This window comes from Gymnogyps californianus, chromosome 2, assembly GCF_018139145.2.
Source record: "Gymnogyps californianus isolate 813 chromosome 2, ASM1813914v2, whole genome shotgun sequence".
In the NCBI taxonomy this organism is placed as follows: Eukaryota; Metazoa; Chordata; class Aves; order Accipitriformes; family Cathartidae; genus Gymnogyps; species Gymnogyps californianus.
Window position 1 is genome coordinate 55,478,119 of NC_059472.1, and position 20,010 is coordinate 55,498,128.

Genomic DNA, 20,010 nt, shown 5'->3' on the forward strand with positions numbered 1-20,010 from the left:
TTAGCTTCTTACTTGCTTCTTATTCTGATACAATCTGTGCTGTTAACAGATACAGTTATAGTAGTTATACAGTAGTTAAAGTAATTTAAAATATCACAGGTTTTGATTATTCTATGACAGCATGAGAGTTGTTTGTCAATGTCTGTCCATTTAGCTAATGCTGTAAGGCAAGGAATGAACAAAGGGACTTTGACCTATGAAGTAACACTTTGGTTTGTTCAGTCAGAGCAAGTGTTCTTTAGCTCAATCTGAATTGTAAATTTATTTGATAAACGTGTTGAAGCAACATAGTCTTTTTCTCATTGTCTCATAGCATGAAATGCAGCTGAAAGCTGATTTGTTTTGTGAAAACTTGTATGACTCTTGGCACAACCATAGACAAAAGAACAGCGGCTGCTTACTGTGTTGCTTATTCTTGCCTTCATTCACATCAGTTCATTCATGCACATCCATTACAACGTGGGCAAAAACTTTGGGGGGATAATGGAATAGCACAATTTCTAACCAAGAATGAAGATGCTGGATTTTAGTAATTTTAAGAAAAAAGTGCTATTTTTCAAAGTTATTAAAAAGTACCCTAGTGAAAATCAGATTACACTGGGATCAGGAACTTAATGGCTTTGTGAGTTGAACGGCTGGCAGTGCTGGTTGTGGAAAAGGTGGTTTGACTGTCTTTTATTAGGCTGTATTTCCCCGGAGCCCTAGGATGGATGTAGCATGAAAAGGTTTGTCCTCATGACAAACTGAAAATCTAATACAGTGTTTCCTGAACGGATGTTAGAGAAATGGTCTGGTGTGGTCTGGTAATCACAGTCTTGATGATTGTATGTTTCTTAGGTTACACTGTGTTTTAAATAAAGTGTCGAGGTGAGCAGACCCTTTATTAAGATGGATTTTGGCTGCAAGGCATGCATTTCAATCCCTTCCTCCCAACTGGGGGGGGAAAAAAGACTGAATATCCCCACCCTGTTTTTTCCTTCCTTCTGAATTGCATTTTATTTCATCTCAAATTTTCCAGTATACACATTTCTTTCTTGAATATCATCTGTGCAGTTTTGTATTATTTCCCACTTGTACAATTTTGTATTGTTTCCCGAATGCTTTCACCTGCTCTCCTCTCCCCTCCCCTGGACAAATCTTTCTGGGGCAGCTCTACTGTGCTGTATTTTAGTGATATACAAAGATGCTGGGGTACTCAGGTGAGGTGAAAACGAATAAGCAGTATTTAGGATAATCAATTAAAAAAGTGGAATTAATATGAAACTACTGAAAGCAGACAGCTGTCTTCTTTCCTTTTGTTGAAATTCGCCTATCTTCAACAGATCAGTGCAACTGCTTACATCCCTCATAAATACTATATTGAGAGATTAATGGTGAGTGATTCTTGAGCTTGCCCTTTGTCAGGGCAGCGCTTTACCTAAGGAAACAATTTAGGATTTTGCCTCTAGGCCTTGGTAGCTCTATAGGAGCAAATGAAACCAGGAAGAGAAAGAAATCAAATGAGTAATTTCTTACTATGTTTAGATGTTTTAATTCCAGCTGCACATGCTTGGGCATGTTTTGGTGATAGCTCTCCTCAGTGAACTGAAAGGAGAAGTGAAGGTAAAATTGCAATAAAATCCAAGTAAGGAAAGGATAGAGGCATTCTACATAATAATTAAATTAATAGGAGCAGCTTCTGTTACCAACACAAGAAATCACAAATTGATGCTGAGTGGAAAAGAGATACCTATGGTATGTATTTTGTCCCTCAGCTGACAGAAGGGTGAAGTGCTGCAGACTGCTGCTTCAAAGTCACAACTGGCTAATGTATGGTCTGTGAGCTAGACTGAAAATTACCCTCTGTCTTTTCTTCCCTAGGAAAGAGTACAGAAAACATTGTCATGTGTTTTACTGTAGTTTTTCAAAAGAGGTGTCATTTCAAGTCCTTTAAGAGGTACTGCATGTTAACTTGTCAAAAGAAAGTATACTTAATTGTTACCTTCTGTATATATTACTGCAATATGTACATCTGTTTCCCACGCTCCCAGTATGTCCTTATTAGTCTCCATTTCAAGTAAATGGGGAAAAAAAAAATACCTCTCCCACATCTCTCTTCTGTAGCATCTGCTTTCTTTGCCTACCACAATGGTTGAATGCTTTTACACATTTAATAAAGGGGTTTTGTGCACTCCTGGGTGGTAGCTATAAAATAAATTAAGTGAATTCTATGATATAAACTATATGAAAGAACTGTTCAGTTGTGTTTTTGTTTTTCTCAGGAGGCTTATTCCACTGCCAGAATATCTTTTGAATTTTTAATTCTATTTTAAGTATGTGAAAAAGAAGGTTCCTTTTTGTTAGTTATTTGTAGGTCAAAGCTTTATGTCGAAATATTTCAGGCGGTTTATACGAGAGACTTCTGCCGTTTGAAGCACGGTTTTGTCACGTATTTGTTATAAACAAGATACAAAACATATGGGAAATCTGCCTTTTATTTATTCATTTTTGTAGTGGTTTTGACCACAGTCCAGCATTTCAGCAGGTTGAGTCGGCTCCAAAACACATGTACATCACCCGTCTCCCTTTTGCAACTGGTATGCCCAATGGGATCTTTTTAATAAGCTATATACATCTGTAGGTTAAATATATTTTACAAATTGGACTTCTAGTTTTTCTTGAAAAGTCATTCCAAAGTACTTATCATATGGAGATTTTTTCATATAAGGCTTTCTTTCAAAAAAGTTATCATAACAATATTTATAAAGTGAATTCCCTGATCTGGATCTCGATTTAAGCATTAAATTAATAATTAAAAAGGTACAATGGTATTATACAAAAAGAAATGAAAACTAAAAAAAACCCCAAAACAAAAAAACACACAAACCACCAAACCACTCCCCAACCACTAAAATTTATCCATAGCAGCTATTTGTACAAGGAACGTCTCTTTTAGTATTAACTTGTGTTGGACTGGAAGACCAGCTAGTAGTTTTAACACCCAGCATGATATCCTTCCCTATTGCTAAAGCATAAAATCCAAACGACTTTTGCAAATACGCTTGTTTCAATAATACCTTTCAAAACAGGGTTTCCGAAATACATTTCTGTGTAGTCGTGTACTTTATTGGATTGAACGCTTGAATATTTCTTTTGGTAGATGTGTTCTAACTAATGACAACTGCAGCAGGGATATACTTTGTGTATGTAAGCATACATGTGCACTTGCCCATATAATCCATGCCATACCTTAAGAAAAGCTACCACTAATATTGCAAAATCAAACACCCTGGCATTAAAAAAATGCCAGAAATAAGTTTGCTCACAGAATGTTAATGTGCACCCGTTTTCCCACGGGTCTCATAAATATTCACTGATAGAAAAATGACACAAAAGTATGGATATTATTGGCTCACACGAGATGGGTGATATTTATTTTAGGAACCCTTATTCAATGTCTTGTCTTTTATCGTTGTTCAGTGGTGTCTGTTCCTATGTCTTGCTATCTAAAAGGAGTTTAAATGCACATCTTGAGAGGAAACTGTTCCTTTTTTCCAGGGCTTTTCACTAGAGTCCAGGAACCCAAATTTTGAATTATTCTCAGGATCTATCAGGCAAATGTAATTTTTTAGAAAACATTTTATTTGCCTAAATGTGGGCAGGTTTCCAGGGGAATTTAGAACTGACAGATAGGTCATCCATAAAATGCAACTTTGCTACGGTGTCCTGTGTCACCAAAACTCACACGTTTTTGGAGACATTTGTGTTGATTCAGTTTCTGTCAGGTAAGTGGAGGGAGAACAGAGAGAACAATTGTAAATGTTTTATGAACATGCAGTGAGCTTTTGAAGTCTCATAAATAACAGCTTTAAATGTTTATCTGAAACGAGTTTTTTCTGTAGACTGTCATCACCTGTGATACTGCTGGAATTGGGTCTGTGAATTCGGAACTCTCTAGCATTCTCATACCACCTTTTCCACATATCTTAGCACAATTTTGTATCATTTTCCATCTGTTATTTTCCCTTACAGCCAGAAGTAATATCTGGCCTTTCTTAGTTGCAAAACACATCCTCTTACCTCATCATCTTCGCTCTGGCTCATGAGATTTTTCTAGATAATTCTTCCATCCTCTACCTTTTTCAAAACCCTTTCTGAGCACAGCCGCAATCAGAGAAGTTCTGTAATTGTAAAATCTGTTTCTTCTTGCTCTTCTCCCTCACCCCCGTGCATATGCAGACTTGACAAAATACACATACTCTTTTAAATTAGATCGACTTTATGCAGCACATGGTTTTTCAGACTGCCTGACCAGTAATCTAGATTACAGTATTATTTTACAGCTCTGAACACTTGCCTCTAGTATAAATCAAAAACTTGGTATATTTTGAGAGAAAATAAATGTTCAATTTTAAAACAGACTACCCACTGTTGAAAGCTCACTTGCAAAGCCTGGATAAGAATTTTTGCTGTGTGCATATCACTGCAGATACATGGCAGCTCTGCGTGCACTTTGGAGGCACACAGAGAAGAATTTCTTCTGCTAGCTATCTCTAAGCTATCATGTTTGGAAAGTCCTTTTAATGTGTAATGCTGTAACACCTTTGAAAGGGCAGGTAGAGCCTTTTTTTGCTGAGAATCTACACACAAAGCAGCATCCAGGCAGGCCATTATGTCCAGTTTCTAATATGTTCTTTAAACCATCCATTTATGTAGCTGTCATTAGTTTACTTGAAGCTTTATTGGCTTGACCATTTATTGATTTCAGAGGTGAACAAGTTTGTATTAGACAATTTTGTCATCACCCTGTCTTTAATAAAAGTTATGCAGCAGACCAGACCTGTCATACAGGTTTAGAGACAGCATTTTAATTTTTTTACATTAAAAATTGTCCATTGACACCCACTTTTGCTTTCTCTGTTAGCCAGTTTATAATTGAGAATGACTTTTTATTTTCCACTTTATGACTTCTTACCTGCCCCCAAAGGAGTAGTTCTTTATTGTCTGGTTTGATAGTTTGTCAGCTTAGGTGCTTAGCATCCCGTTTTCCTAATGCTGTGTTTCTCAGATCATTTTCTAATTGTTGTGAGAGTGTCTAGATAGGATGATTGCCCTGAAATCTAAAACTTCAAAAATGTAAAAAAAAAAAAAGCACAAGCATTACCATGCTGCCTCATCGCCCTGAGCAGTAACCCTTGGGGATGAAAGCTGACTCATTCACAGTCTAGTCAAGCTTAACAATTGCGATTTGTCACAGTTTTCAGTTATTTCACTTTTCATTTGCCTTGGTATGTTGTCCAGGTGATGTGCTTGGTCCATTGCTGTTGGATGCAGGGATGTTCATGAGGACAGGAGGGAATGCAGCTGGCTGAGGAATGGTATATTCTTGGTTTGGTCAGAGGCTCCTGTTTTATAGACAGACAGAAAAGATCCATTGCCTAACAGGAGATTAATCTTTCACTGCATTATCAAAGCCCACTGATATGACATGTGGTCTAGACACCCAGCTTTCAGATCAGATATCAAAACCTTTATTTCTGTTTCAAAGAATAGGTACATTGTACTTAGAGCTAATTAACATAAACACATTTCCAGTATGAAACTGAAAATATAGAGACAACACAATTTAGAATACTTTTTAAATGAGATAAAGAAGAATACGAATAAAATGTGGGAATCAGTAAACTCATCTTCTGGGTTCATCTGTTCTGCAATAGATTCATGGTGCTATGGCAGACCAGAAACCATAGGGTTTTGCTGTAAAGAAAAAATGTATTTTATCCCAAAGCAGGGCCCTTGTATAATTTCTAGTATGCACATATGTTCCCTGCCAATGCTAGCATTGATACTCATAAGCATTACAAGTTTTAGCACTTGTACATTTGGCAGCAAATATTTGATAGAAAGTACATATTGATCTGAGATCCTTGCAGTATGTAAGACCAACATAGCAAAGCCGTGTCCAGTGCAACTTGAACTTTTTTCTATGTTAGTTTTTGTCACTTGACTGATTTTTGTCTTCTATTATCCTAGGTTTTGATAAGGTATTCTTTGAGAATACTTCATAACAGATGTTGTAGTTATAGTCTCTAACACGCAGAATACTTTGAATAAAGCTTTATACACATTAGGAAAAATATAGTGTATTCTTTATCTGAGTTACTTTAATTGGTTGCTTTCATCTTAAATTACATTCCTCATTTAAGCTCATAAATTTTTCAAGATCTGAAGTAATTTAACCAAATAAAAATAGAAACGTGCAAAAAGGACTACATTTGGACAATGGCATAGTTACACTGAACTGGATTTATGATGGTTAAATGGATAACTGCAGTTGAAAGAACCGTAGGCTGTAATAGAATGTGTTGCATCTTGTGCATTTGTCAATTCAATTCCTCTTAGGAATCTAAAAATATCTATAAAATGCAGCATAAGCCGAAGAATCTTAATGGGATATGTATCTCCTGTTTTACTTATAAATATTTCAGTCAGCACAGAATTCATCCTTTAAAGTACAGTTCAGCTGTCCAAACTGTAATGCCAGTATAACAGGCAGTGAAATTGCTTTGCTTGACTAAACTGTATAGCAGACAATTTGTATTTTGATTGTTATTATAAATTCTAATAGCAAAAATGGGCAGAATTTCTTAAGCGTACCTATCTTGGCAGTGGCTCATGTTTCAAAACAGTGCAATGGTGAAAGACATTAAAGACCACTGACAATTTTTCAGATTTTTACCAGCACTTGTTGATACCATATGTGGATAACTTATTATGAAGTGGAAACCTTGTACGGTAAGAGCATCGTGACTAGAAAATAGGTGGAGCACTGCAGAAGAAGGCAGGAGGGCTTGAGTGATGCAAATGTAGGATTTTGTCAAATGTCATGACCCATTTCTAAAGAACTTCATCTTATTTGTAATACGGTCAGATGTGAGGGTCAGAACTTTGGGGAGCAGGCATAAGCCATTAGGACTGTCGATGACTTGATTTACAGTAATTATTACTTGGCTAATTTGGCTAGGCTTTTTTTTTTTTTTTTAGCTTCAGTAAGATGTTCTGTGTTATTCTTAGTTCAGTCTATAAACTTGCCTATACTTCCAACACCTATATATGCCATGTATGTTATTTTAATCTACAAAAGACTTTCCAAAAAGTCATGGCTGTGCAAAGCCTTCATTAGAATTCATCTTATCCTTAGTGGCTGGCTGTAGAAAGAAACATGGCTTGGCATCTGTACTGTTAGAGATCTTATGTATGCTGGTCAATTCTCTGGGTAGGTGGCTGTACAGTTTGATTACTTGTAATACTTGCTACAGTTTGGTTATTAGTTGTGGGTGGAAGTGACTTAGGAATGGAAGGAGGAGTTCAAAAGTTCCTTTTAAACTCTTCCTATAGCAGATGTGAAGATTAGATACCTATTTTGAGGAAGTTATAAGATAGTAAAGTCACAAAGTTTTGAAGGATGTAGATGGCAAAGATAAAAGCAAAAAAAAAAAAAATCCTGACAGAGTGATTTAGCTATAGACTTTCAAGAGAAATGAAGAAAAGCAAGCAGTGAGAAACAGTCCTGTGTTGACAGACAAATGGTCTAGACAAGTAGAACTGTCATTCTATTTATCCACGTTTTTGACATCTTGCTAACTAGTGAGAAGGGGAGAAGCCTTTACTAACCATCTGGAATCACAAACTCTTCCCTTTTTTCCAGTATTGGACATTTTACAGCGCTTGGCTGTGCTTCTGGGTTTGAGCAAGAAAACACCTTAAACTTCTCTATGTCTTCTTATCACTAGAGATATATATGATGTAATGAGGTATGGGAGCTATTCCGTACATTCATTAGCCCTGTGTTTGAATTGTAAACCCTGATTTATGCCAGGTTTTATTTGGGTGTATACTTCTTGCCAAGCTTGACTACATTGTGCACTGCATAACTTGATATTTAAATTTATGTCCTAGTGTCATTTGCAGTACCTTTGCAAGGAAACTACGTTTTGCTTCACCTGTGGTTTGGGGTTTTTTTATTTTTTATAAAAAAGCACAAATAGGTCTGTGAAAGTTGATGTTTTGCTTTTGTGTCTGAAATTTAGCTTGTGGCATATCTTAAGAAGTTTGAAGTAATACTTATGCAAGCACTAGAATAAATGTGTAAATGGCTGCCTAATTTTCTAAGCCTTCCCGCTGGAAATGTTGCAGAAGTTATTTGATATACTTTATACAAATCTCTTATATTTCTGAATTTGTTTAGGAGAGAGATAATTTGTATCTGTTGTTATCATTGAAGTGAAATATTAGAGTTTGGAGTTGCGTGTTCTTTAATGGGTTTTCTGTTCCTATGGGATTATCTAATTGAATCTTGTGCACTCAAAATTGTACAGAAAGATGCAGTGTCCAGAGGTGCCAATTTCCCTCTAGATAAACCTAAAGCTAATGAAGACTTCCTATAGAAAGTTACTTTAGAACAGAGAACAGTATACGATGACCTGTATCCAAGGGCAGGGCAAACATGGTATGTCTATAAAGACCAATGGCACTGTAAGAGAATAAAAAATGAAATTATTTGGTGATTGCATATAAAAATAATTTCTCTTGAAGATTATATGCTTGCAAAGTGCTTGTCATGAATCTCAAATATACACTGTGACTAGCGATTAGGAAGGCTGGACTTGAGTTACATGAAGCTTGTCAGGTATAATGAAATTTTTGTCGTCTACTTTTTGATAACGTATTCTGTAATGCCGTTTATAACGTTCTAGGAAAATTTAGATTTTTAAAGTCTTTTTTAAAGCTAGATTTTGTCTGTTTCCTATTTTAATACAGCTTGGCAAGGCTAAGCCTGCTGTGCCTATGGACAGATAGCAAAGATGATAAATAGCCCTAAAGTTTAGTTTTGTTTGAACAGCTGCAGAGTTTACTTTAATATGGACTGAAATATCCGTGACTAGGGTTACATTTGTTTTCCTGAATAGGAAAGATGTCATTCTTCACTGGAGTGAAGCATCAAACATCAAAGAAAACAGAATTTTGTAACCCTGTGTTAGTCTCCTGTTAGAAGAGAACGATGTAAAAAAGCTGGAAAAGTTTCCTCTGTACCAAAGGGAAAAAGCAAAGCTTTTCTGTTTTCTTGTGGATAATGTTAGATTCCATTCTTCTAAATTCGTGACATTAGATTTTTTTTCCTGCCCCAGCTTGGGATAGTGTGAGCTTTTATAACATGTTATTCTTTTCTAAATTACTTAGAAGAGAATGGCAAAAAGAGAGGAAATAATACTGTTTTCTTTCAGAGAGTTTGAGGCTGTGCATAGATTGGCTTTTTGAGATAGATGTGTTGTGTTGTATGAGAGCCGCTGACCCCACAAACACCCAGGCTGGTACCTGTTCGCAGCGCAGCACACCTGGGAGCATCTAGGCCTTCCCTTACTTGGAAACCCGGATACAGGAATGGGAGCTGATGTTCCCACATTTAGAGTTTTCTTCTAAAATGTAGGTTCTCAGGCATGGAATAGTTTGTTTTTCCTGAAGAATGCTAATCATTCAGTCTTTCGATGCTCTGAGTTTTACTGCTTTTTATTTTGCTGGTTTGTTTTTGATACCTGATGATTGTGTCATAGGACAAAATTTGTCTGCAGTTCTAAATCTCCTCTTTTACCCTTGGGATTTTGTTTTCATGACAAGAAGGTTTTATGCCCTCTCAGAAAGTGATGATTAATAAATGTATAATAATTTGTATTAAAAGACATTTAAAAATTACACAGCCTGCATTGAATCATGTTAGGATTAGAGATTCATAATCTGTTATCTGCATGCCTTGTTTAATTTTTATCTTTATGTTTGTTTTACAGGATGCTGTACTTTTGATGAGCCTCTCAGTTCCTGTGGCTATAGTCAGTCAGACGATGATGATCTTAACTGGGATCAGGTGAACACACCGATAAAGCCCTCCTCAGGTCAAGGGATGCCATCTGGTTGGTCTTTTATTTTGCTTTGTTTCTTTTTGACATTAGCTTATGTGTTTATTCAGCATTTCGTGACAGTCCTATTGTTAGAATGCTGCTTTGTCTAAATCTGTTTGTTAATTGCAATACTCAGATCTTCCCAGTGATTTTTGTGAGGGATATTTTTTGCAAAGCAAAGATTTTCTTTCGTTGTGTGGGGAACATAAAGGTTAGAAAGTTGAAATAGAAACTTGGTGTCATCAGGGAAAGCAGAAATAAAACAGAATGATGGCATGAAAATGAAGTAGTACTAGAAACAGGCAGACAGGACTACTCAGGAAGACTCAGAGGAAGAGAGAATAGTAAGAGATAAAACACAGATGGCCTTAGGCATTTTCATTGAAAGAGATATTAATCAAAATCTGTTCTGAAAATAAATGGAGAGTGAAAAAGAGGTGAGAGAAAAACGAGAGGAGAGGTATCCCAAAACAAAGGACCTCAATGATATTACGCTTGTTGTGTTTAAAAGACAGTTGTGATACTATTATTTAATGTACTTTGTGTACTGCATGCAGTTGGACCTAATTCCATAGCAACAACCCTTGCATTCTGCTGTATTCCTTTACCACTTCAGCCACACAAATATGTAAAATCTGACCATTGGTTTTAAACTATTCACTAGCCTAAAATTTATCAGTTATTATTTTTTCATGTTTTTATCTAGGCGTGTTAAGAGTTCCCCCCATGTACTGGTGTCCATCTCTGGGGGGATGATTGCCTGCAGCCCAGCTCAGCATCTTCTTTGGCTGTTAAAGACTGGGCCTCCTGTGACTACTGTCACCTAAAAGTAGCCAAAAGAAAAAGACCACTTCATAAAATCACTGGTTGTAGTATCATGGAACTTCTTCTGCATTAGCCTCATAGTTTAGTATAAATGTATCCAGAACACTTCAGAGCATTGCAGATGAATGTCCTGATGTTTCACATCCATTTCGATTAGTTCTTTAAAGCACCCGTAACGTACTTAGCATTTGTGTAAAGTCTCTTTAATAGTTGTCCTTCTCAAGAAAATGTTCCTCCCTTATTTTTGGATGAGGAAATTAGGAGATAAACAGTGTGAATCTTCAGAAGTGACTGTATAAACAAAACCTGAACATAGGCACTCATCACTAGTGGACTAATAAATGCACTAATGTACAATATGCACTAATGTACAATATGCACTAATCAGCCCTAGATATCATTTACTTGTAAAAATGCTCTCAGTGGTCTTCACTATAGATTTATGAATGTTGTCATGTGTTGTGGACAACATCATATCTGAGATTGATGGTTGAACTGAAGTGCCTTTTCCTTCAAGCCTGTTGTTTCCTCTGGTGAAGGTAGGACTCCCACCTTCAAGATGAATGTGCAATTTGCCTGAGTCCTGGCACTTGGATCATCATGCTAGATTGATTTCATCATCCCAGATAAAGGAAGCTCTTGCAAATTCCATTTTAAACTGGCTCCTGTCCAGTGGTCTTGGCACACACTGCTAAAAATTTTCTGGACTGTTTCATTAGTGCTTAATACTGTTTCTCAAGTTGGAGCTAACACACATAGTTTATCAGTCATCTTGGCTTGCAGTACAAGCTATACATTCCTTTTTCGCAATCACACCACTGGAAATTCTCTTTGTATTCCAAATTTCATTCATTACTCTCCCCACTTGGATTTTGTGAAAGCGATTGTTGGTATACGTTGTTCAGTCTTCTTGGCAGATAGAAGAGGTTCGAATCTATGTTCTTTTCTGTGATGACCATAGGCTTGAAGATTTTTTTGGTTTGTTTTGTTTTCCCAGGGGCAAGAGTCCAGACTAGGGACTGGTATTTTTATGGAGGGAAATATATATGTAACTTTATTTATCAGATGTCATACAACTTGTTTTTTATTTGTCTTCCTGCCTTTTTATCAGAAGACTAAAATAATGTTCTGATGATCAAGTAAAAAGGTATTAAATTTGGTAATAAATTATATTTAGAGTTTAGGGAGTTTTATTTCTGCCCATAAAGGAAGTGAAATATGCTTTGGGAGTCTTGGGTCAGAAGATGAACGAGTTAGTCTGAGGAGAGTCGTGGATATTGGTGCCTTAAAAGGTCAAAAACCCCTTTGAGAGGGAAAGAAATGCTCATTTTTTGCAAATGAGAAGCAGTGTGTCTAAGGGCACGATTCAGTCAAGTGGTATCTAATTTTTCCTCATAATTTCATCTAGACAATTTTTTCTTGTTCTTGTTCAAATCATCATCTTAATGATTTTAATTAGTTTTCAGTTAGCCTTAGCCAGAGAGTTATGTGATACACTTAAAAAATGATTTCAAGGAGTTTGTCAGCAGTTTCTGAGCTACATGTTTTAGAAAAAATAACTTCAGATGATAATGAATAGAACATGTTAGATTAATGGTTTGTGGAGAATTCTTGGCTTGAAAGCAAAATGGTTTATGCAACAATGTTGTAATACTAGCCTGAAACAAGAACTCCCAGTTCAGTAGTCCCTTGTCAGTAGAAAAAATTAATGCACATAACATTCCTAATTTCAGGCAATATGCTCCAGTGAGTGAGTTGATGTCAATATATAATATTTTTTATAATTTGGTGGCAGTCAGGGGGAAGCACAGTAGTTATGGCATTTGATTTATTTTAGTCCACATGAGACTGTTGAGAGCATAGCCGTACTTCAGATAGATAAATATTTTGGCTCGATATGTTATTTCAGTGGGACAAAAGAAATGTCATTTAACATTCATGCATATGTGTGCATGCATTAATGCACACACTACATATTTACATGTTAGTGAACATTAATAGTTCTTTGTGAGATCTAGTTTTAGATGAAAATTGGTAAGTAGTATCAGAGATGATAATAAAAAGTTTCCAAAAGTGTTTCTTATAGTGGACTTTAATCCTTGTTGAATTGTTACTGTAGTAGAGAAATATGAAGTTATTGCTACTAAAGTAAGTAGGGTGCTAGCACTCTAATTTTCTTGATAAATATAAGCATGACCTTTAATGAGTCAGTACTAATCTGAAATTGTGTAAAACAGACCCAAAAAGCAATGACATGTATATATTTCTGTATATATTTGTATGGATTAAATGAGAGTGGTTAATACACTGCTTTTCTGTTTCAAGTGTCTTGTGAGTCAGATGGAGTAAATGCTGTAGGAAGAGTGGCTCTTCCCTCTTCTCAGCCTCTGTCTTTCTGTTCCAAGAATGTATGTTTATAATAGTGTTCAAAACTATAATTATAGAAACACTTAGTCATTATTAATGCTGTCTTGCATTGTCCTATACAACAGTTAGAGCAGTTTGATATTAACGTGTTTATACAATACACATTTACAATTATAGCTAACTGTAAACCCTCTAGCTGTAGTGCAATAAAGATGTCTTCAGAAAAATATGGCCAAACAGTAGATTATTCTGTTGGCAAGGTGTTGGCAGCAAGGCAGGGGAGCTGCAGGAGCAGCCTCTGTGAGAAGAAACCAGGGGCTGCCCCATGTTGGACGCATCCAGTTCCAACCGGCTGCAATGGACCCACCACAGGGCACAGCTGAGCCCCTTAGTGATGCTGGTGGCACCTCTGGGATAGCATGTTTAAGAAAGGGTAAAAAATGCTGGGCAGCAGCTGTGAGAGATAGAAGCAAGAAAAATGTGAGAGAAGGACTGGAGCAGAGATTCCCTTGCAGCCCATGGAGAAGACCATGGTGAAGCAGGTTGTCCCCTGCAGTCCATGAAGTACTATGCCAGGGCAGATAACCACGCTGCAGCCCGTGGAGGAACCCATACTGCAGCAGGTAGACGTGCCCTGAAGGAAGCTGCAGCCCGTGGTGAGCCCACACTGGAGCAGGCTCCTGGCAGGAACTGCAGCCCGTGGAAAGGAGGCCATGCAGGAGCAGGTTTTCTGGCAGGACCTGCGGCCCATGGGGTACCCACACTGGAGCAGTACGTTCCTGAAGGACTGTACCCTGTGGAAAGGACTCATGCTGCAGCAGTTCCCGAAGAACTGCAGCCCGTGGGAAGGACCCACGTTGGAGCAGTTCATGAAGGACTGTCTCCCGTGGGAGGGACCCCACACTGGGGCAGGGGAAAAGTGTGAGGAGGAAGGAGCACAGAGATGAAGTGTTATGGACTGACCACAACCCCTATTCGCCATCCCCCTGTGCCGCTCGGGGGGGGGAGGAGGTAGAAGAGTTGGGAACGAAGGAGTGAAGTTGAACCTGGGAAGAAAGGGTGGGATGGGGGGAAGGTGGTTTTAGTTTTGTCTTTGTTTCTTACTATCCTACTCTTATTTTTAATCAGCAATAAATCAAATTAATTTTCTCCAAGTTGAGTCTGGTTTGCCCATGACAGCAATTGGTGAGTGATGTCCCTGTCTTTATCTCGACCCACGAGATTTTTCATCTCGTTTTCTCCCCCTCGCCTGTTGAGAAGGGGGAGTGAGAGAGCAGCTGGGTGGATGTCTGGCAGCCAGCCAAGGTCAACTCACCAGTAAAGACATTCCCAATCCAATTTATCACTTGGATGAGATTTTTTTTTTCTTAATGACATTTTTGATCAGTGTGGACAGTAGCACCACTGAAGTAGCACTTCTGATCTTGCTTATGTCACATTGACGGCATCTTCAGTTTTATCTTTCTTTTAGAAAATAGCAAATGTAGAACATAATAATTTATGCCAAATTCTTGCAGATTTATGCCCCACAGGTATCTACGAACCATTTCTTTGCATTTGGAATGTAGTTGCAAAGATCCTTTTCCAAACCAGCTGCTTTGACTTCTTTTTGTTTCAGTACAGAAGGTTTCCCCCTTCTCTACTGCGTCAAATATGAACTACTTATCTCGATTCTTTGTCTGTTGCCTCCTTAGTTATCTCATATTAGCATAAGTGTCGTTACACCAGTTTTGCTTTCTGCTACACCATGATAGCAGTCTTCATCATCTAGTTGGTAAATTTTCAGGGAGAGATCTTTATGCTTTCCTTCATGTTGCCTCACTAGTGGAAGGTGCTCCCTCTAAACACATATGTGACCTTCTCATTTTTTTTTTTTAAACTTTCTTTTGTCATTGTGTCTGTTTAAAAAAAAAGATGATGTGCCTAAATCCCTTCACACTGTTCTGATCAGTACTGTTTCCTTACCTCATTTGTTTATTCCATTTCTTATTTTGTGTTTACTGAGCAGTTCTTGTTTAGTGCTTCAAGGTCCTGTGATAATGCAAATAAACAGTCTTCTGGAGCTTTCCCCTGCATTTCTAATCTGATTTTTGGTTGATCTCACAGATCTTGATTTCTTTCTCTGGCCTATGCCTGCTCTACTCTCACTCCATAGTCCCATTTATGCTCATGTCCCATCCAACTCATCATGGCCTGTCAGCATTTTGGCGTTGTGGTGTTCCCACAGAGTGCTCTGGTACTTTACATTAAAACTCAAAACTATTGCCTGTTCTGAGATGTTTATAGGAAGGAATGCAGGCTGAGTGTGTGAGACTGCAGTAGCGAAGCCATCTGTCTGACACCTGGCAGTGTATCCTAGAAGGGAAGAACAGAAGAACCGAGAGCAACAGAGGTGTTGGTTGGATTAAAAGTGTGGGAGGGTACAAGCTGAAGAATTAATACGTATGTAAATATATTTACGTACATACACGTGTGTGTATGGATGCCAGTTTACCGATTGAGAACAACTGGCATACAGACGGCAGTAAAGAGAAGAGAATGCAGGGTCAGAGCACTGAAACAGTGAGTTAGGTAAGATCAGGAGTAGTCTGAGGAATGAGTAGGGTAAGATTTGAGAAAACTCAGATGAGTAAACAAACCAACCAAACAAACAAAACAGAGAAGCATGCGAACTACAAAACAGAATTTTTGAGATATTTGAGTACATTGTGTTAGTTTATATACTGCTATAGTGAGTCTTGTCACTGACAGTGATGCAATTAGAATTTTACAGATTACTGTAAGAAATGCAAGTAGTTTCAGGAGTCTGCTCTATTTGTCATTTGCTGGATATCATTTCTGTTCATGTCTGTATTTTGTTACAAAACACTGTGTTCAGTTGTGTAAAATCTTTCTGCAGTGTTTCACAGTTCCAGTTGATTTCTAAAGGACAGTAGCATCATTTTTCTTCAATGCAGCGGTTTGTTTGATATCACTGAAGGGATGTCAGTGCATTTGCAATGAGTCACTGGCATCAGCCTTTCGTTCATTTTAGACTAGTTCAAAATCAATTATAAATCAAATCTTCACAGGCTGCCATTCAGTGCATTGAAAGGATATTTTCAGCAATGAGGACTTCTGTGTTTAATATAGTGCTGGTTAAAGCCAGGATAAGGATTCTGTTTGTTCTGTTTGAGGTGATAATATATGATTTTCATGGCTATATGTAATTTTTTGAATGGCTGACTATGGTTATTTGTATCTTGAATATCTAGTGTTGCTTAATGTTTAGCAATGTCTGTGCAGTGTCTGCAGAAAATGCATATAATCCTTATATTAATTATTGTTTAAAATAGCCTTTTGATACCTAGTTAGCAGACATGCCTAGCTAGCAGATATTCCATAAACCAAGATACTGATTTAAAAGACTATTTAATATTATAGAATGTGAAGTAGTTGTGTGAAAAATGTACATTGTTGCTTAATTGTGTGTAGAAGAGTTGTGAGCCATTTTAAAAAGACAGATAAAGTGATCAGTTGGCAAGTCTATATTAAAGCCAACTGCAGTGTCTTACCATGTAAAATTATAGTACTTTGACTTTCCATTGTGACGGGTATTTTATCATTAAGTATATTTTAGCACTGCATTGTGTTTGTGTTCTGTGTTAGCAGGGATGCTTTTCTTCTGTTTACATTCATATAGAAGAGAATTAAATATGTTTCTTATTCAATGCTGTTTCTCCCAGATTCTTTTAAATAGCTGCATTTTTTAATTCATTTGAATGCTATCCAGAGATCACGTAAAGTACCATCAAGATGTGGAAGTTGCATCTTGTTCACTGTGTTTGTCACATTTTTTTCATAGAATTTTCTAGACCTGGAACACTAGCATGTTTAGCATTTTATTGCACATCCAGGTAATAGCTGCAGGCATTAAGGACATGCCTCTCTTGCAAGCAGCTCCAGTTTATGTTGACACATTCAAGCCAGTTTCCAATTAACTGCGTAAGCTAATATCAGTTGCTGCTAATATGGAGCAACATGGAGGTCAGCCCGAGCAAACCACCTGAGTATGTACCCAGCTAGCTTTGTGCTGCCATGGCTACAGTGTAAGCACTAAAGCGGTTAGCTACTTTAAAAACATACCTAAAGACTTAGTGAGTAGTGCCCTTCACAGATTCGTTCAACAACCAAAATAATGCCACCAGCTACGTCTGAGGTATTGCCTGTGATAACTTACGGGAATCTTACGGTCATTTTTGTAACTTCAGACCTGACTTACAGATTTCAGCACCTGGCACAAATACTGGGTTTATTACAAATATTGAGCGTCCAGTATTCTTGCAAAGGTAAATAAAAGATTAATCAGCATCAGAATCTCTGATTCTGAATCACTGACGGGCAATGTTCCTAGCTTGCTTAATAGGCCAACTAGACAAGTTATTTGAATGTATTTTGCCTACACACCTAACAGCTTTGAGACAAAATGGTGGGGTTAATATGCTAATGATTTATTTAATCTTTTGTGGTAGATGTTCTCTACATATGACTTTTATTTTACACTTTTTTCTTGTTTTGTAGAACAAAGTATTTTGAATATAAACAGTGTGGTTCATGAGGTAATGCCCAACGTAGATGACTGACTTTCAAATTTTCATTTGAAGCAATGAGCTTTCTTTAGTATTTGTAACTGTAACTTACCAGGAGGAGGATAACAATTGTCCTGTTTTCTTATGCATTCCAGCAGCCCTCTGATGTTTGAGTGCAAAATGGCAGAATGTGCTGCAGCTCGTGGAAGTGAGTGGGAGACACGACGTTAGAATCCACCAGTAGTTGATAAAGATTTGTTAAAGATGTTTGACTGGAAAATGATGATATGATAAATTATGACTTTTTTAATGTTTGAGGAACTCTCCTCTTCCGTAGAAGTCAGATAGAGGCTATATGAAAGATCTGGGAATTCACTTCTCATTAAATCAGAGTATTCTCAAAGCAACCTGGAAGATAAAGTTGACTGCTGAGGGTATTTCTGTGTAACACCATGTAGTGCCACACAGTGCTAAGCAAGCCCTCTAGCCTAACTCGTTTACCTTGCTGTGATTACACGTTCCTGCTGAGGTTATATATAACACCTGCCATAATATATGCTGAGAAGCAGCTAATGTAATAAGCTAGACACTGGAGCTGGGTTTGAAATGGATTTCTTGACAACAAAAATGTTTAGGATTACAAAGTTTTACTGTTACACATTGGAAACACAGTCTCCCTCCCGTCTTCCACCCATAGTGCCACACACTGTCCTGCTGGTTAAGTGCATCAGAATCTTGTTTCAGATTTCTCTGCTAAGTTAAAAGTAGAAGTACACTGAATAACTGGGCTTTTGTTTGTGTGTTTGTTTTCCCTCCCTGGAGTCTTCATGAGGAGTTCCTTTGGATGAGGTAGGAGTATCCCAACAGGAGAGAGGGAAAGTGAGGTAGGAGAATCCCAACAGGAGGGAGGGAAAGTGCTTCATGTTGTAAAGCCAGTAAATAATGATTAAAGTATTTTATCCAGGACTTAGGACACCTACCTTTGCATTACCTTCTGGTGAACTGGCACTTTTCAGCTGGAATACTGGTCTGGAAAAGAAAAATTCAGTTACTTCTGGTAGAGGCTCTTGGTTCAGAAAAGACCACACAATGTAAATTTTCTTTCCTGGGGATATTACATGTAAATGTACCTCAGGAAGCTTTAATCTAGGTAGTTTGGGACCCCATAGTAATATAAATGAAGTAGCATGTGCTTTAGCATAGGGTTCCCTAGGTACTCACTCCGTGCTGAAGGCTGTTACTGTACCTTCCCTGCCATGGGTATCTTACTGAAACCACTGCAGTTTCTGCTCCAGTTTCAGCAGACTTGTATTAAGTAGCAATACAGTTTCTGTGCTTGTTTGCCTGGCTATTTTCTTCTATTGGAGAATGAAAATACTTAGCCACTTCAAGAAAAGCTGTAACCACGAAAAAGCCTGTGAGGACTGTGAATAAACAGTGAGTCTGAAGATGTTCCTCTAGGAGCTGCACTCACTGCATTGCAAGATCAGGAGGAAGGGGAATAATCAGAGTATTCCTAAATAAGCTTTTTCTTGTTTAGTAATTAATCTACTGGAAAAAAAAGCCTCTTAATTTCTTGCAGTCTTCAGGGCTTTTCTTTCAGTCTCATGCTTATCCCATTAGATTTCTTCTCATCCATCCTGCCCTTTAGAAACTAATAAAGAGTGGATCAAAACCTTTCCTTGCATCTTACAGGCTTTAAAGTGTGGAACGTGACTGCCTCCATTTCAGGGGCTAAGTCAGTTATTTCCTGAGTTAGAAGTTTATCTTTTAAGACAGTTCTTCTATGTGACAAGATCATAGTCATAGTCACAGTTAAAATGCCAGTGAGCTGGAGATGGACTCCATCACTCCTCTTTAGGAGCGCAAACGTTATGATTCCTCAGGGAATCATTTTCTTGGCATATTATTTTAAGGCTTTTTGCTGAAATTAAAGAGGGAATTCTTGTCTCAGATTTATGGGAGATTTTTTCATCCCTTCTTACAGCACTTAATTTGTTGGCAGGCATTGATGACTGATAGTATGTTGTTAGCAGCTCCAGCTGTGACTATAGTAAGAGCGGCCAAAAAGTCATTGATTTGAGTGATTTCAGGCAGAGGTCATTAAATGCTGCATCAGAAAGCTATTTGGCAAACCTGTCATTCACGGAGTACTTGTTCTTTGGGTTGAATGTGAAATGACTCTGAAGTACAAGACAGTGATACAGAAAGCTCATCAGTGTCAAAACCAGGCCCGTATTCCGACCAAAACAATATTTTGATCACAGTTTAAGAACAATGTATTTTTAGCATCTCCCTTTGTCTTCCTCCTTTTAGCA

The 20,010-nt window shown here is 37.7% G+C and overlaps 1 protein-coding gene across 4 annotated transcripts in view; it reads left to right on the forward strand.

The window, feature by feature from the left end:
* PTPRM (protein tyrosine phosphatase receptor type M) overlaps window positions 1-20,010 on the forward strand; it is a 486,857-nt gene that overhangs the window by 105,161 nt on the left and 361,686 nt on the right. For all 4 annotated transcript variants that reach the window (XM_050915684.1, XM_050915683.1, XM_050915685.1 and 1 more), the window contains exon 2: window positions 9,822-9,944. In XM_050915684.1, coding sequence (XP_050771641.1) covers window positions 9,822-9,944 — 123 coding nt within the window. The remainder of the gene's footprint in view (window positions 1-9,821; window positions 9,945-20,010) is intronic.